We start from the raw sequence: 24500 nt of genomic DNA on the forward strand, positions 1-24500 counted from the left end.
GACTAACTGATCCAAAAACCAAATGTGTTTTATTTGGTACAATGAAGCATTAGTGTAGATATTACAATTACATGAACTGTTTAATGTTTAATGAAGATGGCAGCGAGACAGAACATGCAGGTCAAACCAGTTGAATGTCAAACACACGTCCATTTCACACAAAGGAGAAACTCATGATAGGTGGGCAACCCAGAGAGAGCCCAGAAAACAGCAGCTTCCACTACACTTGATCAGTGTCTTGTTTAGTGGTAGAAAACGAGTCTTTCTCTCTGTCATTTTTGTTCTTCCTTTAATCTTCATCCATTGTATTCGTATGTAAACGCATTTTCAAGAATGAGTACGTCAAAATTAACGATTCAAATGGAAGTCGTTTTTTTAAGTTTCTTTTGATGATGAATTCCCACAATCTCGCTTCCAAAAAAACTAGCGACCAGTTATGGTGCTTCACACCGTTCGCTTGCCTATCGCCTTCCTATTATACAATGTCGACATCTAGTGGAGACAACCGGTAACTACAACTTGAAACAGACAACTTGTGATAAAACTAGTCAAGGTGACTGTAGATATATATAGTAAGTAAAAACCTGGATCTAAAGTGGAAAACTTGGATCTGAATCCCTGCTGTTATTGACCCTCAGTAGTTTTAATACTTACCATGTGATAAACAAGTATCCGTTCTATCCGTGGTCAACTATACACAGGAAATGTTCACAAACAAAGGGAAATAAAATAAAATAGGTCCTTCTCAGATCTATGAAATAGCCACACACTTCTCAAAACATCTGCAATCATCCTTTAGAGTTTGACTCAACTTTCTAAACAATATGAGCCTAAAGACTGTGCCATTTTCTTTCAAGTTCTGTGAGCAGGTAAAATTACTTAGTGCAAGAATCACTGTCGTGTTTTGGTAAGCAAGTTGATCAAAAGCTGATCCCTAAATCTGTATAATGAATTCAATTTCTTGTCCAACTCATTTGGTATCTGTAAAATCCAAAACCAAGAGGTTTACCCAGCAAACGGCCCCCCAGTTGATCACACATGGAATGGCACCCACTAGTATTCAGTGCTTTTATATAGTGATCTGGGTCTCTTCTTTTTTTAGAATATCAGACATTTTTAATGTGCATCCAGGATCTGAGAATCTGAACAAAGTAGTACCAAATGTTCAGAAAAAAAGCACCTGAGAAACACAGCATTGCACCCACCAAAAAGATCCACACTGATGGTACAGCTTAGAGGTCAGGATCGTCCCCTCTAAGAGTGTTGAACTCCTCCGGGGCTGAGTATTTATCTCCACCCTGAGCTGCCGCCTGACGGAAACCTTCGGCGATCTCATCGAAAGTGCGACCCTTCGTCTCCGGCACCTTGAAGTAGGTAAAGGCGAAGAATCCCAGCAGCAGCACGGTGAAGATAATGAAGACGTAAGGGCCACACAGTTGCTGCGGAAAGACGATGTTTACATATCAGTTTCAATTTAAAATCTAAAATAACGGTGGACCCACAAGGCTATAGATGTGCTCCGCACGGTCTCACCTCCACATACTGAAAACACATGGCCACCAAGAAGTTTGCAGACCAGTTGCAGAAACCTGCTACAGCAATGGCGGCCGGTCTCGGTCCCTGGCTGAAGAGCTCGGCCACAATGAACCAAGGAATAGGACCAGGACCGATCTCAAAGAAGGCAACAAAACTGAAGACAGCCAGGATGCTTATGTAGGACATCCAGACCAGCTGCTCCTGAGAAGTATTTCTGATAAATGCTTCTGTTCTGTCAGCCATGTGAAGTACATGTTTTGACACGTTCTTTCTATCATCTACTACTGCTATCAAGCTGCTAACAAACTTACTGATAGTGCCATCGCTATTGTGAGCAGCACTGCAGAAACTGCCATGCCCATCAGGCCGATGAGATGGAGGGGCCGTCGTCCTGTTCGCTCCACGATAAACAGCTGCTCGTACAGAGACGGGGTTCTTTGTCAATCATATTCATTTCCCACGGACTTATTGCAGGTGTACTTAAAATGTGACTCACAGACACAACGGTAAAAACCGTGTTGACAACTCCAGCTCCAATGGTTGCGTAAACCGGCTGAGCCACGCCTGCTCTTTCGAAGATGCCGGTGGAATAGTAGAAGACCTGAGGAGATAAGGAGTCTAATATCAGGCAAATTGCTCATCATAATAATATGACAATTAATGATGCCAATAAGCAAAAGTGGTGGGTATAAATAAGTCAATTTACATACCAGTAAGGTGAGTTAAAACTACAGCAAAAGAAATATAAGTCGCTCATATTGCATTACTAGCAGAATCCCAGGTGAGTAACAGTAGAATTGCCAGTTCCTGTGGTAACCATAAATGTCACTCATAAAAAAAAAAAAAAAAGAAAGAGTAGAATGGTGATTGAAAGCAGTCATGTGACTTACGGCATTGATACCAGACAGCTGCTGCGAGAGCTGCAGCATGATGGCAACAAAGATGGGCTGGCGGTAGACTGGTGAGCGAAACAGCTCTGGGATGGTCACTTTAGTTTCCCTCATCATCTGCTGACTCTCCTCCTTCATCTCCTGCATGTCCTCGCTCACATCATCAGAGCCTCGGAGCTTCACTAACACTGAAAACAAAAAGAAAGTCCTCATTCAACCTCTGCCTGTGTGGACAATGATAAGAGGCATAAGGGGTTGGGATGTGGAGACGTCAGTGACTGCATAGAGGAAACCTACACTGCACATTATAGGATGGCTTTACAAATATTGATGCTAATATTGAAGCAGTGCTGAACAGCTTCAGTGTTGAGTCAGGCTCAAGAATCCAAGTGTCCAAGTCTCACCACCATGGGCCAGGCTCTCCTCGTTGCAGTTGATGAGAAGATATCGAGGGCTCTCAGGGCAGAAGGGCAGCAGGACACACTGCACTATCGCCGGGAACAAAGTGAAACTGAGCAGGAGAGGCCACAGGGAACTGTTCCCCAAGAAGGATTCAATCCCAAAGATCTGCACACAACCACGTACACCAGACGTGCGTCAAGCAACGGACATCAATACTTGAAATGCTTCCACACAATATGTGATACTTAATATATGTCATATATATATGTCAGACTTAATGTAGTGGAGAAGTTTAGAACAATAATGTCAGAAAGGCGTTGCGGAAAGATAGCTTCTTGTACCTTCAAATGTTGACATGACTTTGACAATGGACTTAATCTTGTTACCATAATGACAGAGCGGTGTTATAGCGGCTTCATTCACTTAATCCAGTTATCAGATTAGGACTGTTTTAGCGTGTAAACAAAGTCATCATGAGTACATGTCCCTAAATGTTTAGCTGAAGCTCAAAGTTGGGATTTATTTTGGATTGTCTGCATCTTCTAATCTACTAGACCGTTCTTTAATGAACAGTGACAAAGTAGTAAACCTCCAAGAGGCCAGCATTATATACTTGTTCGAACTGAACTGCCAAGATGCACAAACATTTTTTATAATAGTGACAAAATAAATGTATGAAGCAATTGTTGGAATTATAAACCTAACTTTTCCCACAAAAATAAATAAAATAGATAACAAATACTAATATTATTAAAGATTTTCATTCAACATAAGTTCATGAAAACAATATTTAAAGGTAATAAAAGGTAATATAGACGGAAGTACCTTGACTGGATCGACTGCATCACGTTTTGTTACCAGTCACACAGAATCACATTTCTGTTTCTGCCACACTTCCTCAAGCGAAAGTTTCCTCTGGAAGTGTGCTCCTCGCTCAGCTCCTGCTTCATTATGTAAGTTCCTGCAGCAATCTAGTTTGATTCCCGACGTGACTGTGAGCTGATTACAATCGGAGTATATTTAGCCAGGCATGTCCTCAGCCATTTGTCAGGATGTGCAGTATCCTGTTGTTCGGTTGGTTTCGAGTCTCCTGTCTGAATCATTACAATCACACGAGGTAAAGTTCATGTGACAAAAGGATTCTAATTCTCTTGACTTTACGATGTGTCAGCCTGATGATCTTTTCTCACCCGAATGTGCCGACAAATCTCAACTATCTCCACATTTCTCTGAAACTATGACACTTGTGAAGGTTTTCCATCAAGGTAGATTCATTCAGTTCTGAATTATAACTAACTAATATCATTCTGTGTGCTGAAGTGTACGAGGACCTCACCTGTGCCAGCAGGATGCCGACCACTACACCAAGCTGGTGAAGTGTTCCGAGAGCTCCTCGCAGAGATGTGGGCGAGATTTCCTCCACGTACATGGGGACAAAGCCAGTGGACAGGCCAGAGTAAAAACCGATGATGAAGCGCCCGATGATGAGCATCTCCCATGATGTGGCCAGCTGGGAGAGGCCCATGAACAAAGCAGCTATGAAGGCCAGCACATTCGCCCCCAGCATGGAATTTTTCCTGTAGAACGAAACACAGTTCATGAAGCTCCCTACTGGGGCACTGCGAAGTGAAGGCCTACCTGCCGAAGCGGTTGACGAAGAGGCCAACTGAGAAGGAGCCAAACATGCCTCCCACGGAGAAGATGGCAACAGAAAGGGACCATAGAGCGGTGAGTGCACTCGGAGAGATTGGCTCCGAAAACCTGCCGTTCCAGGTCTCATTGTAGAATTGCTCAATGATCTGAGTCAGACAAACAAGTACTTGGTTCAGGTGGATACAAGTACTGTTAGACAAAGGGAAGTATTGCATGTTGGGGTGATAGCAGAATTCATTCAGCCCTGCACACTAGGTTCACATTATGTTTCTCAGAAGTGGGTGCATACAAGGAGTTTAATCTTTACAGGCTACATGAGGTGAGTACAAGCTTTCATAGGTAGCAGTTCTCTGAGAGAGGCACACAATTGTGCAAGACAGCAGAGGAGAACCTTGCAGTTGGTCTCTGAATGTTCATTTTTTGTGATATTTGAACAGTGTCTACCATTCCCCTTCAAGCCTTTCCTTTAAGCACACTGTGACCCTTGAGTCATGAAGCGACAGCTGTTGAATCCATTTGTTGTTTTTAATACTCCAAAGGTCATGTGACCACATAGCTCACAAAGGCTTTTACATGCTGCCTCCTTATCTCCTGGAGCTGGAGCCAACCAGGTTGCTGTCAGACACGATTAAAGACTTAGACTCAGGCTAGTGAGAGCGGCACTGGAGTCGAACTTTGGTCTTAAGGTCCAGTTTTGGTAGCAGTATTAAGTATCGTGATTGACTGGGCAGTGGCGTCTAAAGATCAAGATTACTTTCACTGGAGGCCATGTACACAGTCGAGAATGATTTTAACGTACAACTAAAAGGCGCTAAGACTGATCCCTACTTCATCAGTTCATCAGATACAGCTCGATGCAAGCACACTGAGTTAAATTCATCTTATTTGACGTTTCATACAGTGCACATTAGTGTAGATTCTTTCGCTGCAGTTGCCATGTACATCTGTAGAGGGGGTTGTTAAACAATAATCATTATCAGCATACTTGAGGTCTCCACTGAATGTTAATTGACTGCTCCTCAAAACTCATGAAACAGATTTCTCAGGAGACACTCTTCAGGCAAAACATAATCATCAGGGTTTTAAAAGTTTTGTTTCATCCTTATTGTTTTTTTATTTAAGCAGTCAGTGGCACCAGACTGCTGTTCAAAAAACTCTCAGGACATCCTGAGATGTGAGGAATCTAAAAAGCTTTATAAGACAACGAAATGCACCAGGACAGTGAGAAAGAAACAGACGGAGCGCGTAATGATGTGCCCATGAAATGGCCAGCTGGGAGAGCACCATGAACAAAGCAGCTGTGAAGGCCCGCACATTCGCCCCCAGCATGGAATTCCATAAAAGCCAAAACTTAACTTGACGTAAGACCATAACTTTCAAAAAGGGTGCCATTAATCATGAGAGTGAATTACACAATAAAAATCTGAGGCTTTGTAGCTTTACCAAGCTTGGGGTAGGATTTGTTGCCTTTATCAGAAAGATATCTTTTCTCTGGACTGGCTTAGAAAAGTTGGAGAAAATAATTATGTGGAGGAATTATTATTATTATACAAGAACTACAGTCTAGCATTGACACGTGTTTATTTGCGAAGTATGGGCTCCAAAATACTTGTACTTGCGCTGTGTCTCTCTCATGGTGACGTGAAATATTTCAGCATTGAAAACTGTGGGCACATTCTGCTTACAGCCTGCAGTGACCTCCTACCAAGTGTCTAACCTTTTTCACCTACATCCAGGAGCATACTCACTGCCTGGGGGGCGTTGATGACCCCAGTGTTGTAGCCAAATTGTAGAGAGCCAATCACTGCGGTTCCCACAGCCATCATTAGATGAGGTGTCAGCTGGTGAGAGGATCAAAACACAAATGCAGTCAAAAAATGAACTTGAAGGACGAAGTACAAGATTAGGTTACGTGTTTGTAAAACCACACAGTCACAGTTCACAGTAATAAGGGCCCCTGAAACAACATTATAACAGCTTTAGAGTTGTCATTGCGAGTAATCAGGAAGTTCATGTACACCAGTACATCAGCTCATGTGATTTGGAGGGAATGTTATGGAGGCAAATCTCAGACAGAAGGGGAAGACGACCACATTATTTTTACAACATATATGTTGTGATTTAAGTTCATTTAGCATATTGTGCCATAATAATCATAATAATCATCATAATAATAATAATAATTGTTCGTTGAAATGTAAATTTGTTGTCATAAATAATTTTACTGTCATGTCATGTCAAACAATGCTTCTAAAAATCATCAGGTCAGAAAAATGTAGTAGATTAATGCAAATATTAATGTAAATAAAGCCATCAGGTAAAAAAAATAACACAGACTGAATTCTCTACCATTGCAGGGATTTGAAATACAAATGCACTGAGGGGTGTTTGCCGGGGCACAGCTCCCAGCTCTCTCTCTGTGCAGAAACCAACAAATACACCTTGTCTTGCCCATGATCATCCACACTAACAGTACCTTTCCGCTACACTCCATGTCGGCCGTCTGGACCCACTGTCTATGTCAGTCTTTGAAGAAAAACCCCAATCCTTGGTAATCCGGCGGGTCAGTATAATCTACTCTTTCCCAAAACACACGGTCATGATTCCGTTAGCGGTATCATTTAGTTCAAGATGAATGTAAACAAGGGTGAGATCCCGCTTCCATTCACCTGCTGCACTAAGCAGCTTAATGACATCAGCAGTAAGTGGATCTGTAAGATCTCCTGGGCCGGGCCGGCCATCGTTGCTCTGCTCGCGGAGGACGTGGAGACAGGAGCGTCCATATGAGTTGTTCATGCTCCACAGCATCAATGAGGAGTTCTCTGTTCTCCTGGTTGACAACACATTTGCCAACATTACATTAAATAGATTAAGGGTCATCTAAACCAAAAGAATCCACATAAGATAATTCAGCCATCAGATATTAGTTCTTTTGGTTATCTGCTGAAGATGTAACGAGAAATGTATCTGTCGGCAGAATATAAAAAATAAAAAGATGTATGTTGAAATTCAGTTGAACTGCTATGACTGCAGAAAATGAGTTTAGTTAAGTGTACTAACAAGGGAGCTTGAGGACAATAGTGACCAGTGAAGAGCCGCGCAACAAGCTTCTTACACTGACTCCAGTTCGTTTTTTTTTTACATTGTTTCACAGGGAACTTTGGATGGTCCAGAATTATCACGGTCCAGAGTTCTCCAGATTGCCTTGATCCCCAGGCGGCAGTGTGGTGTAGTTCAGGCCATTGTCTCAGAATATACCGTAGACACTCCCCATCTGCCCCATTGTTTACCTCTGTGGGTTTAATTGCTGTTCATGCCACTGCACGTCTGGCATGACTGACCCCAGCACATCTAAGATGATAAATCACTCAACACTGCTCTATGTACAACCTACGATACATAACTGGTATAGATATGATCATTTTATGGTGGTCATGGAGAATTGTACTTTGGGTGGATCTGGACAGTCTGGTCGCTCTCCCATGTCCGTGAAACTTCATAAATTCCACACCTAGCGTCAAAAGGATCTTAAGAAGCCAAGGCACATGCACAGGCACACATGGTTGATAAATGGAGGCCCTGGTGTCGAGTGTCTAGAGTTGCTCCCTGTGGTCCGACGCATAGCTCCTCATGTGCAGCTCCACCTCCAGGAACCAGCAGACCCACACATGGACTCTGGCAGTGGACTATGTACAACAAAAAGCACTGAAATAGCTGTGAGAAACTGAACATCTGTTTCCGTGAACGACCTGGACTTGGTGCCTCATACACTTTGGGGGCTCTTTGGTTTACATATTTACCTTCTTGTGGAAGGTTGCCACATTGATCGGGTGCACAGCTTGCTTGGACCAGTTTGACCAACAGCACTGGGGGCACTTATGCAACTGTGTGCTGAACACCTTATATTTCGAGCAGACACCAGAACAGGGAGGGGTTAAACTATGAGAACAAAGTTTCAGTTGTGCTGGTGGGTATACAGACAGGACACAGTCAAATCCGCAGAGCAATCCATCACTAGAGCACTGACAGAGAGGCACTCTTTGTTTTCTTTTCCAATTTTTTTGGGGAAGGAGGAAGAGTTGTGGTGGATGTGACATCAGGAGAAACCTGAAACCAACAGTTCTAGCAAGCGTCCCTCCTCTTAGTCGCTCCCCTGCTCTCTGCACCCAGCCGCCCCTGGCCCAGGTCCTTTCTTCAGAGCCAGTCCAGTGACTTTGCAGGCTCTCTAAGCTCCTGCTCTGACTCCTGGCCTTCACCTTTCTGACCCCCTGTTTTTGCCTCTGCAAGTAAGTCCTCACTTCTTTCTGCACAATTTGAGCTCCTGCAGGAATTTAACGTCCTGCCACGTGGTTCCACTATCTGAGTACAGAATGTGACAATCAAGCATGTGTCTGCATGTGTGCTGGTTTAGCGTCGGGGGAAGCAGACACATTAGGGCTGAGCATTTAATGCGATCTGTGGAAGTTGAATTCCAGATGTGATTGGTTGAGAAGTTGCAGCCAATAAAAAAAAGAAATAAATGTGAGTTATATACATAGAAAATATCACTTAGTGTTTTGTTGTAAGAGATTCAAATTAACTCAGACATGGCATCTCTGTGGCTAGGACATCTTTTTAAGTGAGAAATTTACTTTGTGGAGATGGTTTGTAAATCAAAGGCGATGTAAACAACAGGGCACTTCATATACTTACTCCTCAATACAAAGATGTTTATAGCACATGCATGTGAACGGGGGAGGTGACAAGCACACCAACATATGATGGCAAAGCTATGCATCTATGCATGTTCATGTTACACATGCTCACTATTGTGACGATGAATACCTCTGTGAAATACGACCGAGACGTATTAAGCAGAGGGCTTTCTATAGGCGCTGGTCCAGAGCTGCATATTTCAATGGTTAAACTATTTAACAAATGTTGTAGCTTCAGTTAACAATAATCTCTTGTACAGTGAAATAATTTTGCAAATACAGCATGTGACACAGACCAAAGATCCAACAATCTAATGAAGTTATTGAAATATAAAACTGTGACCGTGTCATAAGCTGATCTTGTGATCTATAAAAAATCATAGACATGAAGGTCACATTTGAACACTGGCATCACATTGTTGCACTTGATAATACAATGAATAAGTTGTATGTATCGGTTAATTGCTGGCCAATGTCTTGATGAGCATGTTTTGACAGCACAGCAATCTCATGCCAAACATGTTACTCTAATGAATATTTTTCATGAAATATAATATCTTTATATGGAATAATCATATTTGTACTTTCTTTTCACCAATGTAAAGAGTTTGTACAATGTAATTTTAAGGCCACCGTCACAGACACATGGGACAGTCATCAAGTACAGGAATTAATTCTGACTTACCATCAAGAACCAGAACAAAATTTGCTCACTGAGTGGCAAAAAAAACAACAACAAAATAATTAGCATCTTTGATGATTCTGAGTGGATACATTATGCCTACAACTGATGCTACACTTGGGTTGTGGAGTAGAAGGTGACACAAGTGTCGTAGGTTTGTTGTCCACTGCAGTTCTTTCTACCACGCGACAACACAACCACAACACACAGAGGGGCGTTCAAGGAACCTTGAGAATCCACCACACCTACTCTAACACTTCTTTCCACTTCCACATAACATCAGCCTCAGTCTTACTCCCATGTTGTGGTTGTGTAAAAATGATTGACCTGTTGTTTTTACAAGTAAACATAACAGACCAGCACATCACGGCTACCCATCTTTTTTTCATTTAAAAACATAATATTGACTATGATGCTGGCAGGTTCTATGTGTTCTCTGAAGGTCAACATTGAGTTCTCAGTGACCCTAGGTGGGACAGCACGTGGCAATCGAATGTTTATGGCAACTGTTGTTGCCAAAATCATTGGCAAATTTTGGCAAATGTCAGATTGGTGGACAGTTGGTGACGTCAATGCATTTTAATTACTATTTATCATTATGCAGTTTTAGCCCATATGCTATTCCCAAAATGGGAAAAGAAGAAATAAATTACATTTTTCAACAACTTTCATTCATAGATGAACTAAAACAACTAAATTGAACACTAAGCGATACGAAGGAATGAACGCCCTGATATTTGACTGACTAAACACAACAGCAAGAGATAAATATTCCTATAATAACTAAGCCATCAAATAAGAGACATGAACACCAGCTAAGACTAAATCAACACCCATAACCAATAAATGAGCACACCAAAACACCAGTAAAATAAACACCATTGGAGATGAAATACTTGAGTGGACGACCTTTAGTAGTTTGTGGGCGTCTAGGACACTATTTACCAACAGAGTCCACGTGAGTGTCAATGGTTGGGTACAGCCATGTTTGAGTAGTCTTATCACTCTGTGTGATGCCTATGAGGCGCTCCTGAGGGGACAACATCAGCTTCCCAAAGGGTAGAGGGTAACTCAGGTAGACAAAAAAAACAAGTACAAACTTACATACATACATCTATTCAGTCCATCTTAGGCTTGTGCAAGAATGCTGGTTAAAACTATGACACTACTGAAAAAAAGGTGTTTGTTTTAAATAGCTCACAACCATGTACTCTAGTGCAATTCAGATATAAACAACCGTACCAAACAATAAATATATGTGGATCTATATCACAGATGATGCACACTTGTAAATGACAACTAAACGTCATTGAATGTGACCTAGCTTGTGTTTGTGTTTCATAGACGACTGTGCCAGGCCAAAGGCAACAAATGACCAAGGTGTCCGGGGCTCTCTGGGCCCACTATGTACTTTGAAACTGATGAAACAGTTGTAGCTGTTCTGATTATGCAAAAAGATCAATGTGACTAGAACCTGGCTCTTCACCAACCATCTGTAATTTTGGTGCGGCTACCTCAAACATCCTAAAACGTGATCTAGGTATCTGTTTGTCAAGCAAATAAAAGAACCCAGATCCAAGGTCTGCATGATGAGTGGACCAACAAATCTGTGTCCATTTAATGACCACATGCCCACTTCTTGTTGTTTGGCTGGTATAAGCCTAGTTGAAAAAGTACAACTATCATAAATTGGTTACCCTCATGCAGGCTTCAGCATCTTTCTTTCTACACACAAGAAAACGTCACACCAAAGATTTACTTACTGACAATGCTCAGGGGCAACCTGACAAAATGCAAGGTCAATCTTCTGGAATTAAAAGAAAGATATTCAGACATCAACAGCTACCACAAATATGCTATCATTGAGTAAAACCCAACTATCTGCGAGCTACTTTGTTTCTGACTGATCCCACCTCTTCACAAATAGCTTCAGCCATAGATTTGAGTCCCGTGACAGAGCCAGACTTCACAGATCCATCTATACTTTTGCAGACTTTTGCTGCAGACTTCTACCCCCACACAAAACCCTAAAAATGGACTGCAGTATCAAGACCTGAGGCAGCAAAGGGAACTAAAAAGAACCTTTCCTCCTGAAATTCTAAAAGCGAACCAAATTTGCACAGCGTGTTACAAGCAAATATAAATATGAAAATATAGCTTCATTCACTTCTATGTCATTTTTGGGCAGGCTTCATCTATCTACCATTTTTTCCCTTTCTGTGAGCCATCATGGAACTGAATAAGATGCCCAACGGTCACCACCACGATGCTTCTCTGGAGGGAGGGTAGGTTCGATGAGCTGCGCTCATTGGGTCCTATGTTAAGTAGACTAAGTAACATTTTCTAATGATCTAGAGTTTCACCGCTGGAAGAGAAGTTCCTGCCTCAAAAGAGCAACTACTCAAAGAGCCCCCAGTTCACCGACGTGAGTCACAGACACACAGATCCCACTGCAGCTTCACTTGTCTTAACTGTGTTCATCTCAGTTTGAAGGTAAAACCTCCTTCGGGATGTCTGTCTTTAACCTGAGCAACGCCATCATGGGCAGTGGAATTCTGGGATTGTCCTACGCCATGTCAAACACAGGCATTGTGTTTTTCCTGTGAGTGCCAGGGACCTGCATGAGCACACACACATGCACAATATTCCACGAAAGAAGTTGCAGACAGATTACGTAACATTTAGTCACACACAACTGCAACAGAAATTTGAGGTGGTCATCCAGCAACTGACTGGAATGTTAAATGCCAGCAGGGCTTTCTGAACCTTTTCCAGAATGTTGTGGTTTTCTCAAAATACACCATGTTATTAAAGTCTTATCAAGCCTGAAAGATGGGTGGGAGTAAGTATAACTTTAATTGTTCAACTGAGACATTTATGGGTTCATACGTCCGCACAATCTTCTATGGGAATGTTTACGTCAATCTTGGACTTTTCTAAATGGTAAACATGTTTTCGATTTCCTGCCAAAACCGCCCAGAGGTGAGTTGTAGAGTATTCTGTTTGGATAGCAGTCAGTGCCTCACGACTGACCGGTGACCTGCTACCTATTTTAAACTTCTGTTTAATTTACTCTACACTTTGCATAAGACAGCAACAAGTGCATTGAATCAAGGCAGTGTCCACCTAGAATAACATGGACCAAAATAAGTCCTTGACATTAGACTTTATTTTGAAGAGAGAAAAAATATGAAGTCAGATATACACCCCGCTACAGTTCTCCCTTTAAAAATAGGAAAACAAACGTTAAGCCATTTTGGGAACCCTACTCAAAGTATTTATAACTACAATCTATTTTCATCTCTTTCCTGTAATAAACAGTACATTCTGTCCGGAATAACAATCAGAAATACATAGGTTTATTCCAAGTACTTGTTGAAGGAAAATGGGTGCAACTGACTCACAGTACCTGCATGACTGATGATCAGTATGAGAATTTGAGCGATGAGCGATCGCGCTACTTCTCCACAGTGTTGCCTTTAACAAAAAAAAAAATTAACTGTATTTTTGTGAATCACCTAAATATTACATGATAAAGTTTTACTTTCTTAACCCTTACTGTCACTTTTTCCTCCAGGATCCTCCTTACCATCATCGCTTGTCTGTCCTGTTATTCTGTCCACCTGCTGCTGAGCAGTGCAGGAGTCGTGGGTGAGTTAGATGAACAAAACAAACGCACACACACACACACACACACACATCTATATATATATATTAGCAAGAATCAAACTCCTGTTGCTTTCGCTAGGCATTCGAGCGTATGAACAGCTGGGAATGAGAGCTTTTGGTCATCCAGGGAAGATCCTGGCTGCTGTGACCATCACCCTGCACAACATTGGAGGTAAAATGAAGTTTCACTTCACTTTGAGAGCAGTAGAGATATAATCCTCTGTTTTCAACCTGCGCAGCCATGTCAAGCTACCTGTTCATCGTCAAATCAGAATTACCTCTGGTCATTCAAGCTTTCTTGGGTCAGACCTCCAGCTCCAAGTGAGTCCGGCAACAGCACACATGAGAAAGATGCCCATCCTATGGAGACATTGTCAATGTTGTCAATCTGGTGTTAGACCAGTTCAATTGTTTGAAGTACACATATAAAAATACACGGTGTTGAAAATATAATAGGGAATTAACTGCAATATCAGGTATCATGAATATAATCATAGTAATTCCAATGAAATTGAGAATTACAAATTCTTTATGATGCACAACATAAATTTCAACCAATCACTTAACCGTATGCAAGTATTACTTGCATGGAATAGCAAAAATATCATGGTGTGTTTGTTTTTTATCTAGTGAGTGGTACATGAATGGAAACTACCTCATCATCATCGTCACTATATGCATCATCCTGCCACTGGCCATGATGAAACACCTTGGTAGGTATCTAAAAAAAAATCAACAAAACAACCTTACAAACTTATTCAAGAACAAAATCCAATATTCAGTCTAAACCTTCAAAGCCAAAGTAATACATGTCCAAAATAAGAAATACGAGACCCATGAACTTCCACATATGACTCATTCATCAACTATTACTACCCTGAATGTATTCTATCGAATTCCATGCCTTTTCATCATTTATAAACTGCTATATAATCACAGTGTGGTTTTTCCACAACAGTAAATCATTACTGTATTTTCTTACATATTATATTTTTATTGTCAAAATAGGCAACTATTTTACCATGAACATTTTTAAATTATTTATATTTTATGTAAAATACATAGATTTGTGCACATAAACGGAACTTGCAGATTGACTTGTGGATGTAAATCCTTTGTATATAGACATATATTCTTTAGAATAAGGTCTTTCTCATGCTAGGTTGGATTTAATTATTTTTGGCGGGAAAGCGGAGCAAACAAGTAAATTACATTAACGTTCAAAACGTCCGTAAATCCAGATTAAACTACGGAACACCACTAAAACCAACTTGCTTCCACGGTGCCCAGCGCCTGACCGCTACTGAAAGATACATGGAAACGCGTAGGTCCGTGTTTAAGGTATTGAGCTAACAAGCTAACCAAACGTACCGATTACGTCACCACTGGTCATAATAGGAATGCTGGTTATAGACGTTTCCAACGTCAATAACAAGTAGTTAACTTTCGCCCTAAAACACAGGAACAATTTCCATCATAAATACAACACATTGCAAACAGAAAATATGTTAGAAACTAACCTTTGCCATCCTCGTGAGGGAATCTGCTGAATTACATATTCAGACTCACAGCGCCACCTGCTGTCATAGAAATGTAACTGTTCTGCTGCTGGTGCGTTCATCTTCATACATCGATGTCGGAACTTATTTGACAGGCTGGATAGAAATATATGTTTAACTGGCCTTCCATACCGACAGTCCATTACACTGTAGGTAAGGAAACGTACTACTTTGTAGATAGATTTTTTTACTTTGTCGAAGTTGCACATGGTTTACTAGCTTTAAATATGCAGGTCAGTCATTCGGAATTCCAGAAATTATAGAACGCATCTTAAGTCACATGACGACGTGTTTATAGTCAGCCTTATTTTTCAAATTTGCTTTGAGGCAATTCGACTTGATTTGCAGCGTTAAGCATGTCATTTGCTACTATTTTGCAGAATCATCTTATTAAAAAAAACAAACAAAAAAAACCCACCGACTGTAGGTTGTGACCTACACAAATATTTTATTAGACATAGATATTGCAATAACAGTTTTTCAAAAATCCATGGTAAGAATATTGGGTAGATGCTATTTTCATTTGTACTCTCTCTCTGACCTCTGATCTTCAGGATACCTTGGGTACACCAGTGGCTTTTCCCTCACCTGCATGGTCTTCTTCTTGTCTGCGGTGAGTCCATGCTTTCACCTGTATTATAAATTGACGTGTGGTGTGAACTTATTGTGAGTAAAAAAATTGAGTTTCAGAACAAATTCACAAACCTCAACCAAACTGCAAATAGCAACAGATGCAGCCAGTCACCAAATTATACTCCTCATGCCTCACCAGGTCATCTACAAGAAGTTCAACATCGCCTGCCCCCTGGAAGTCTTTTACAATTCATCCATGACTACAACTCTCTCAGAGGACTCTTGCACAGCCAAACTATTCACCATAAACCAAGAGGTGACAGACACAACTCCACCAGATATAACACCAAACTGCCACTCTTTAAGTAGCATATGTTTTGCTTGTTTTGAATAAAGTTGAATGAAAATCTCATAAGAAATTGTAATAAATATACATGAAGAACAAAGTCTTAAACATAATTTTAATGTTTAAAGTTTTGGTTTAGTGTCATTACATGAGGTTGCATTGTCACTTTCAAGGTCATTGAACTCTCCTTTCTGGAATCTGCAGACAGCATACACCATCCCCATCTTGGCTTTCGCTTTCGTGTGCCACCCTGAAGTGCTTCCCATCTACACGGAGCTCAGCAAGTAAGAACACACCTCACCCACTGAATGATTTCATTCTGGGAAAATTCATCAGTGACATGAGACCTCTTCCAGTCCGACCAAGAGGCGGATGCAGAACATCGGGAATGTTTCCATCCTGGGCATGTTTGTCATGTACTTCCTCACCGCTGTGTTTGGATATCTTACCTACTACGGTACACAAAGTCCTTATGTACCTGCTCAAGTGTGTTGCTGCACTTCTGATAATGTCACATGTGCGTGCAGAGAACACAGAGGCAGAGCTGCTCCACACCTACAGCAAGGTGGACCCGCTGGACATCCTGATCCTGTGTGTTCGTCTGGCCGTGTTGGTGGCCGTCACCTTGACTGTGCCAGTTGTTCTCTTTCCTGTAGGTACCAGTGAGAATTGTAAAAGTGGTACTTACATAGGTGATGGAATCAGAAAATGATGGCTATGTGGGTGAAAATGCAGTATTTTACTTTTCTATTTTTTTTACAGTAGTTGGATCCAATGATGATGTTTGCAGACGACAGATGGCAGAGCTGGAGGTAGCAGAGATGAAGATGCTGAGGTTCTCTGTGGGAGTGAGCAGGATGGATAGGATCAGGAAGCAGTAGATCAGAGGGACAGCACATGTCAGGTGTTTAGGAGACCAAGTCAGAGAGGCTAGATGGAGATGGTTTGGACATGTTCAGAGGAGAGAGAGCCAGTACATTGGTAGATGAAGATGTTGAGGTTGGAACTGCCAGGCAGAAGGTTGAGAGGAAGGCCAAAGAGGAGATTGATGGAAGTGGTGAAGGAGGATATGAGGTTTGTAGGTTTGAGAGAAGAGGAAGCAGAGGACAGGGTGAGATGGAGGAAGATGATGTGGCCACCCCTGAGGGGAGAAGCCCAAAGAGAAAGAAGTCGGATCCAATGCAATTCAAGTCAGCTAATAATCTCTTGTTTATTTCTGAAGCTGGATATGTGTTCCTCAGATCCGCAGAGCCCTGCTGCAGCTTCTGTTTCCTGAGAGACCCTTCCACTGGCTGCGTCACATCATCATCGCCTTGTGTCTCCTCTTTGCTGTCAACCTGCTGGTCATCCTTGTCCCCAACATCAGGGACATTTTTGGCATCATTGGTAAGGAACTTTCTCTGAATTACTGTTTCAACTTCATATGTGAGTTAAAAGGCACACAAACATTTTGTTCGGTTACAGCATGAACTGAACTTTCCTAACCTTAAGCAGGTCATGAGCTCCAGTTGAAAGATATATTCAAACAAGTCTGATGTTTTTGTTCTGATGAAACACATTGATTTTCAGGCGCCACCACAGCTCCCAGTCTGATCTTCATCCTACCAGGGCTTTTCTATATCCGCATCATTCCCATCCAGCAGGAGCCCATGAGCTCCCGACCAAAAATACAGGTGATTTTTCCCCCCCAAGACATGAGTTAAAACATACAGAAAATGACAATATCTTGTTCCACAGGCGGCATGCTTCACTTCTCTGGGATTCATCTTCATGTCTATGAGCCTGACGTTCATTATTATGGACTGGACAAGTGGCGAGCAGCGCAGCCTCGGTGGACATTAACATCCCTCCATCACCCCTGGTAGCAGTGGCACTCAAGCTGTGCCCCTCTCCTGGCACGGGTGGGTCATTGGACCACAGAGGGAACTAATTTATAAATCAAAAGGACCCAGAGAGCCCACCCAGGTGGATGCGTCTCACCGGCACCCTAAAGCAAGTGGGGACCTTCCGCTCTGTGGCCTGGACACTCTCATCCTGCGCCCCCACCTTTGAGGGTCTCTTTACTCAGAGCAAATAGAACAACAGTAATTGTGGAGGAAGTCAGGCAGACATTTTCGGTCAGTGTTCATGTTTTGGATTGTGATGCAATAATCTGTGTGCTCAACAGGCAAGACAGAAGCGGGGACGTGTTGTGATCAGTCGAAATCTTTGCGTGAATAAGTGTCAATAGGAGCAATTTGGAATAATTATTCATGGCTCAATCTGGACAACACAACTTGAATAAAATACATTGAACATATGTGTGTGGTGATGAATTGGCAGCTGAGGTGAAAACTATCATCTGAAAGGATGGTGAAGAGGAGAGTGCAGGCAGGGTGGGGAGGGAAGATCTATGGGTGGAGAATTAAAAGTGGCATTGAGGAAGTTTGTCAATGGGAGTGACAAGAATGGAAGCAGTGAGTGAGAGGGTTAGCGCAAGTCAATGAGGTGGTAAATGAGGTCATGAAGAGGTGTAACAAGGATGACCAAGATAGGTTTAGGTGGAGGAGGCTGATGGGAAATCCCAAATGAAGTCGAAGAATTCACTGGCATCCGGCAGCTTCAGAGTGATAAGGCATCTTTATTGAAGCTGGTACCTGCCTCACATTGTTAGCCATCAAACTACATTCCTCCCCGCAAACAAGAAGTTCAAATAAAAGGCAGAAAATATGGGAATGGTCCTTTACATTTGATTTTTTTCTGGTCTTCATGAGTAAAATATCTGACCACCAACAGGAAGCGCATGTGTCACAGTATCTCTTTCAACCAGGTGTCGCAAACTGTCTGTCAAAATGTCATTTGTGGATAAAAAACTGTCTTCAGAAGAGAAGCGACTGAGATCAAGAGTTTCAGGGGTCAGAAAGGACAGGACGGAAGCATCACCCCTCTCGCACTTTAGCAGCGAGGGAAGAGTTCTCCAGCCGGATGGCCTTGTAGTCCTCCAGGATCCTTTCAAGGTTAGCAACTGTTTTGTTTCCAGCTTCTGCCTCGATCTGTCGATGAGCAAAAGTGAAAGGTCAGCAGAGACACAGACCAGAGCCTCTCCCATTAAAACCAAGAATGCCATTTCTCTCTGGCGCCCACAGTCATTTCCACCTCGCTGTTCACCTTCGCTTCAGCAGTCTGTGCTCAGCAAATACCTGACAGGCGTCTTTCAAATATTCAATAATCAAACTACTGTCTAAGCCTCTGATGCACTTGTATTTCACTGGATTAACACTGCTACTCCCCGTATTCCACTGTTTCTTACTGCAAACAAATGATGATCAAACAATCCTCAACTGGAGTTTCTCACGTAACTGATCTTTATAAACTCCTTGACTTATGAGTCCTACCTGCTCCTCCAGATCTCGGATCTCTCTGAGGATCGTTCCGGTGTCCTCGATGGTTTGTATCAACTGATTGCAGTTCTGAAAGCATGGCGACATGTTTTAGGTATTGAATGCAAGACACTGACAACTGTGGGTTCAGTGGAGGAGACAAGGTCTCACCTCATGAAGGGCAGCCAGGTACTTGTAGGATTTGCGCACAGACTCGTCTTTTTTAGCATCCTTGAGTCAGAAAAAAATAATAAATCAAGATGATAACGCAAGCATTTTTTCATCATATTGTTTCTCCCAATTGCTCTTCATTATTTTATATTATTTTATTTAAAAAAATGCACCCTTCTTGATTCCTGCTCATTTCTTTGCATGTTTGTCAAAATTAGATGTTTATAATAATGTAACTTTAAATCTAAATCAAAATAACGACTGAACAGAAAATACAGTCTTTAAATGAAGGTTTTCATTTTTAAGGAGAAAAAAAATCCTACATGGCCCTGTGAGAAAAAGTGATTTAAGTGTGACAAAAAATAAAAATCATGGAAGATGAACAGTATTTCACACCACTGTATGCTTCTTTTCATTTCTTCTTCAGAGTTAACATCTTAATATTGACACATGATGTTTCCATTACTTCTCTTTCTATTTTTTAAATTACCACAATTTCCGGACTATAGAATATATTAGCCACACCCACTAAATTTAAGAAGGAAAATAGATGTTGTTCATACATAAGTTGCACCGGTCTATCAGCTGCAGTACTAAGTCAAAGTAGTGGCTTACAGTCCAGAAATTACGGTACCCTTCATTTTTCATTCACTCAAATCGCACAATTTGGATATTGCTACCTTGTCATTCATCTTTCATTTCAAATACATGAAAAACATGGAGCATGGATGAGAGGAAGGAAAAAATATTAACCCAGGATTCGAGCACATGTCTGCACTACCTTGAAGATAAGCTCATCTGTCACAGCAAAGGTCCGGTCCAGTTTTCCTGTCAGGTTGTTGATCTCCTTCTGCAGCTCCTTGGTATCAGACAAAACCTGCCACCAGCAAGGACTTACAGGTCAGTAGTTCCCAAAAATGAGCAGTACCGAGTCATGATTTCAAGTCACCTTGATAATTTCCTCCTTCTGCTTCTTGATGTTGCTCACAATCTCCAGGATTCTCTCCGTGTACGCCGACCGTGAGGCATCCTGAGGAAGGCTCTCCAACTCTGACACCTTTATCGATGAGAACACAGCAATGAAGTCACATGCAACTATCACCATGACAACAGACTTGATAATAAGGATCCTTGAGCTGCCAAATTTACAACTTAATCAAGTCCACAAGTGAACAATGCAAAACAAAAGATTAAAATGGTTGTAATAATGGGGCTGAAATCTTCCTACCAGTTGTTTGTGCATTTCTTCTTTCTTCTTGGCCTCCTCTGTTGCCACTCGGATCTTTTCATGCAAGGACTTCATTTCAGACAGTTTTCTCGAAGATTCCAGCTGAAAGAAATGAATAGGCAGGTTGAATGACGTAATGTAAAGGACGAGATGGTGACCCATTTGCGCTCCACTTACATCCTGACTGCTGCAGATCTCCTTAAGCCTGCGGTGCTCCTCGATGAGTGGAGCTCTGTGTTTCTCCCACTGTGAAGCCAGGTGGACCACCCTCTTGCTGCTGGCCTCCACCACAGCCTGACAGGGACCAGAACGTGTTGAACCTCCAGTCGCCTCGCCGACCGCGCTCGGTAACGCTTTCGTACCTGAAGCTTTGCGACGTTGTCGTCGGCGTCAGGCAGAAGGTCGATGGTTTTCTTCTTCACCTGAATCTTTTCTTCCTGATCAGTATTGGCCAGCTGTGTCTGTGTCAACTCATCCAACACCTGCAGGAAAAAAAAAAATCATCATCCAAGACACCTTCAGCTTCATCATACTGAACAATCACAATCTTATATAACAAATACATTTGCATGCACTAGCACCAGACACCAACACTACACTAAACAACAACACTCAGAGTGAAAATTTGGAGAGTGTGTGTGTGTGTGTGTGTGTGACCTGCGAATGAGTAACATTCATGTGCTTCATATCTGCAGTCAGCTGATCCAACTCAGAGCAAAGCTTCTGGAATTGCTGCTGTAGGAGAGACAGCTCCTCCTGCTGGCGGAGCTGGATCTCAGTCTCTGACTGACGTCCAGTTGGGATAGGGATCGGGGTTGGCACCGCTGCTGTCTCCTGAACACACAAACATAGTAAGTGAGACCACCAAACTGCACCTACTCCTGAGTGCTTCCGCATCACCTGGGTGAAGGTGAACTTCTGTGTGTGGGTAAAGTGGGAGCCCTTGGCCAGAATGTGATCAGGAGTTGTGGAACTTCTAAAGGTCTGCAGTAGCTCAGCGAGGTCGGTGTTGGAGCGAAGACCAGCAGAAGCATTTTCAGATGAAGGGAGAGCTGCTGACCGCAACTGTTCTTGGATGCGCTTCCGCAGTCGAGTCCGCTTTCTGGCTCTGTAGTCCTGTTAAAAAAAATGGGAGACATTCTTACCTGCTGATCATTCAATATTCATTTTGTTGACGCAGAGCAGGAACTCGAAGAAATGTCATGAATCCTACCTGCGGTGTGAGTCGAGAGAGGAGCCCCTGAGTGTTCCACTCGTTGTCCCACTCATGAGCAGCACTCAGCTCAGCAGCGTGCTCCTCCAAAATGGAAGCCACCACAGTGGGAGGATGGCAGGACTGGGCCGTCACCGGGAGGAGGACGTTCCGCTGGTAGTCGATTTGTTCTGAGCAAACACATTTAGGGGGTTTCAGTTCAAAACAGACAAAATATATGTGTGGTGTCGTGAGAATCGAACAGGGGTGAGCAATTCTTTTTCTCATCCCTCACCCTTCAGCGCTTTCTTCCCAGGGTCTTTGTCGCAGTGTGGTAAACTGAGCGGCTGAGTGTGGAAGCTGTTTACGGCGCCAAAAACCTGAAGGAGAAAAGTTCGCTAAATGATTAACTGATCAATGAATCATTCACAGCCAGTGATCTGACCAAAGGCTCGAACACACCCAAAGAATCTTCCAACTAAAGACTGTAAGGCTGATAACAAAATAATTGCTGTATTTTTAAGAGGACCTCAGCACCACCCCCCTCACCTACTCTAAAACTTTGGAAAGATGCTCGCTTTGACTCTGACTCAGCATGAAGGACAGACTGATCTTGTACAGTTATTTACATGCGTTCCAGCCAGCAAGGGCAGGCGGCAATTTGGAGGCAGCCACGGAACAGTCAGCTGGGACTTGATAGCTGCTGCAATGGATCGCTGGAGGACAGATTTACCTAGAAAAAAAATGGAGGTTGGCCATTAAGAGCAGGACTGAAACATCCTATGCGAGTGTGGCTGGAGAGGATCATCTTACCCGTAGGCTGGTCTGAGTCTTCAGCTCTTTCTCTGGGCAGCTTCTCCACCAGGAACATGAGCAGCGAGCGAATCTCTGGTTCGTTACTGTATAGAAAGGTCTGATAGCCAATCTCACCTCGATAACCAACATCCTGAAACAGAGGACCAAAGGAAACCAAGTCACTAAGACGTCTAGAACTCAAATCTTTGGATGAGATCAATCAATAAATAAATGGAACAACAATAACATGAAGATTCAGTCAAATCAAGATGAGGGGAGAAGGGTTACCTGGCAGGCCTGTGCCAGGCTCATGCCCACTCTGAAGCGGGCAGACATGCCGGGCGGCAGGGAGGTTGGTAAAGCGTTGCCCAGTCCAGAGTCGATCACCCGCACGCATCTCACCACTGCCTCCACGATCAGCTCACTGGTGAACTCTTTAACACTGGTGACATCTTCACTCACCTCACTGTTGGAGAATGAACAAAACGTTGGAGACACTCTTTGGAATGGAAAAATGATCACATGATCACACTACTTGCAAAACCATCAGCCCAAGTGTATGTATGCAAGTGGAACTAAATAGTCCTGTCATGTGGCTCCATCATGAGATACTTGTGACTGACCTGTCATAGGCAAGCTTAACCGAAAGTAAAATAGAAAGAGAAGCGAAAACGCAGGGGTCTGCAAATACTTACGTGCCGACCTGCCTTAGGGCGTGAATTAAAATGTTGTCAACTTCTTCCATTGCTCAAGTTACGAGACAGAGTCAACTCCTCTGGGTGCTAGAGCAGAGCGGCAACTGCCAGGCGAGTGGACTGGGGAATAAGTGTCAGAAGCGCGCTCCGATCCACAGCTGAGGAACCAGCTTCCATCTTCTGTCAGCCTGGAACCAGTCCTTCAGAGACGCTGCAGGTCCTCGCAGGTCCAGACCAGATGCATTCTGTTCCCGCTGCAGTCCAGACGCTGACAGAATGATCCGTTTATGCACCTCGCACAAGGAAGATGGTCGGTTAACAAGCGGCAGAAGTCAGACAACTGTGAGACTTGTCCACTGTGAAGATGAAGTAATGAGGAAAAGGCAGCCACGCAAGGGATTGTGGTTAAATGAGTCCATTTGAGGCTGCACTCACACTAATAAATGGCTGTGTGTAACTACAACTCCCAGAGGTCACCGCGAGAGGATGTCTCATGACCGGAAATGGATTGACGAGCCTTATCAGCCAAGTCCTGCAGCCAAAAGTGCTTGACCTCATTTGCTTGTTTATATCTATATTTTTTAATCTATATACTTCTATTTATTTTTTTTCCTATTAACTGACTTTTTGCTTGTTAACTTTTTGGGGTTGTATGAGACCCGGATGTGCCCAACAGTTCAACCCATTGCTTCGACTAGCACTCCTGCTGCTGCTGATTATAATAATACTAATAATACTAATAATAATACAACTAATAATAATAATAATAGTACAGACACTGCATTTTATGTTTGCTAAAAAAAAAATACCGATATATTTCTCAGCGCTTACCAGAGGAAAAAATCAAGACCAGATTTTTTTTAAAACATAGATTTATGTATTTATGTTTTAAATACATAAATCTATATTTTGTATTTAAAACATATTGTTTTATGTTTTAAAAATAAAGGGCAATAACACACACATGCCAGTAATACATTGCATCAAACATATCTGTGTATAGTACATGTAGATAACTTTTTATTTTCTATGACTTTTTTAAAGTACATACCAAGT

The 24500-nt window shown here is 42.4% G+C and overlaps 3 protein-coding genes across 10 annotated transcripts; 1 reads left to right on the top strand and 2 right to left on the bottom strand.

The window, feature by feature from the left end:
- Positions 1-10: 10 nt before the first annotated feature.
- LOC128750077 (solute carrier family 2, facilitated glucose transporter member 1-like) lies at positions 11-15109 on the bottom strand. 7 transcript variants are annotated; one of them, XM_053850238.1, is made up of 14 exons: positions 15047-15091; positions 14898-14977; positions 14182-14247; positions 13417-13886; positions 13267-13334; positions 6230-6322; positions 4467-4627; positions 4165-4405; positions 2831-2993; positions 2427-2614; positions 2033-2137; positions 1848-1949; positions 1534-1737; positions 11-1439 (listed from the first exon to the last, which is right to left on the bottom strand). In XM_053850238.1, exons 5-14 carry the CDS (start codon positions 13270-13272, stop codon positions 1233-1235), a joined length of 1470 nt encoding a protein of 489 aa, XP_053706213.1. In that variant the 5' UTR covers positions 13273-13334; positions 13417-13886; positions 14182-14247; positions 14898-14977; positions 15047-15091; the 3' UTR covers positions 11-1232. The 7 variants fall into 7 exon arrangements, with proteins under 7 accessions (XP_053706213.1, XP_053706215.1, XP_053706214.1 ...); XM_053850240.1 differs by lacking the exon at positions 14898-14977 and having other exon boundaries at positions 15047-15109; XM_053850239.1 differs by lacking the exon at positions 15047-15091 and having other exon boundaries at positions 13805-13886; positions 14898-15042.
- Positions 8403-18303, top strand: slc38a5b (solute carrier family 38 member 5b). The gene is made up of 16 exons (XM_053850242.1): positions 8403-8767; positions 12046-12142; positions 12213-12282; positions 12344-12459; positions 13435-13508; positions 13606-13698; positions 13766-13847; positions 14157-14239; positions 15640-15698; positions 15858-15974; positions 16209-16288; positions 16361-16461; positions 16532-16656; positions 17246-17390; positions 17574-17677; positions 17742-18303. Exons 2-16 carry the CDS (start codon positions 12087-12089, stop codon positions 17844-17846), a joined length of 1410 nt encoding a protein of 469 aa, XP_053706217.1. The 5' UTR covers positions 8403-8767; positions 12046-12086; the 3' UTR covers positions 17847-18303.
- ccdc22 (coiled-coil domain containing 22) lies at positions 18244-23816 on the bottom strand. Of its 2 annotated transcripts, XM_053850234.1 has the most exons (16): positions 23445-23816; positions 23038-23215; positions 22768-22900; positions 22584-22687; positions 22250-22334; positions 21976-22145; positions 21663-21878; positions 21420-21596; positions 21125-21244; positions 20940-21056; positions 20763-20864; positions 20484-20591; positions 20316-20411; positions 19535-19594; positions 19379-19453; positions 18246-19036 (listed from the first exon to the last, which is right to left on the bottom strand). In XM_053850234.1, exons 1-16 carry the CDS (start codon positions 23492-23494, stop codon positions 18923-18925), a joined length of 1905 nt encoding a protein of 634 aa, XP_053706209.1. In that variant the 5' UTR covers positions 23495-23816; the 3' UTR covers positions 18246-18922. The 2 variants fall into 2 exon arrangements, with proteins under 2 accessions (XP_053706208.1, XP_053706209.1); XM_053850233.1 differs by having other exon boundaries at positions 18244-19036; positions 21420-21878.
- Positions 23817-24500: the final 684 nt, after the last annotated feature.

This window comes from Synchiropus splendidus, chromosome 18 (genome assembly GCF_027744825.2).
Source record: "Synchiropus splendidus isolate RoL2022-P1 chromosome 18, RoL_Sspl_1.0, whole genome shotgun sequence".
NCBI lineage: Eukaryota > Metazoa > Chordata > Actinopteri > Syngnathiformes > Callionymidae > Synchiropus > Synchiropus splendidus.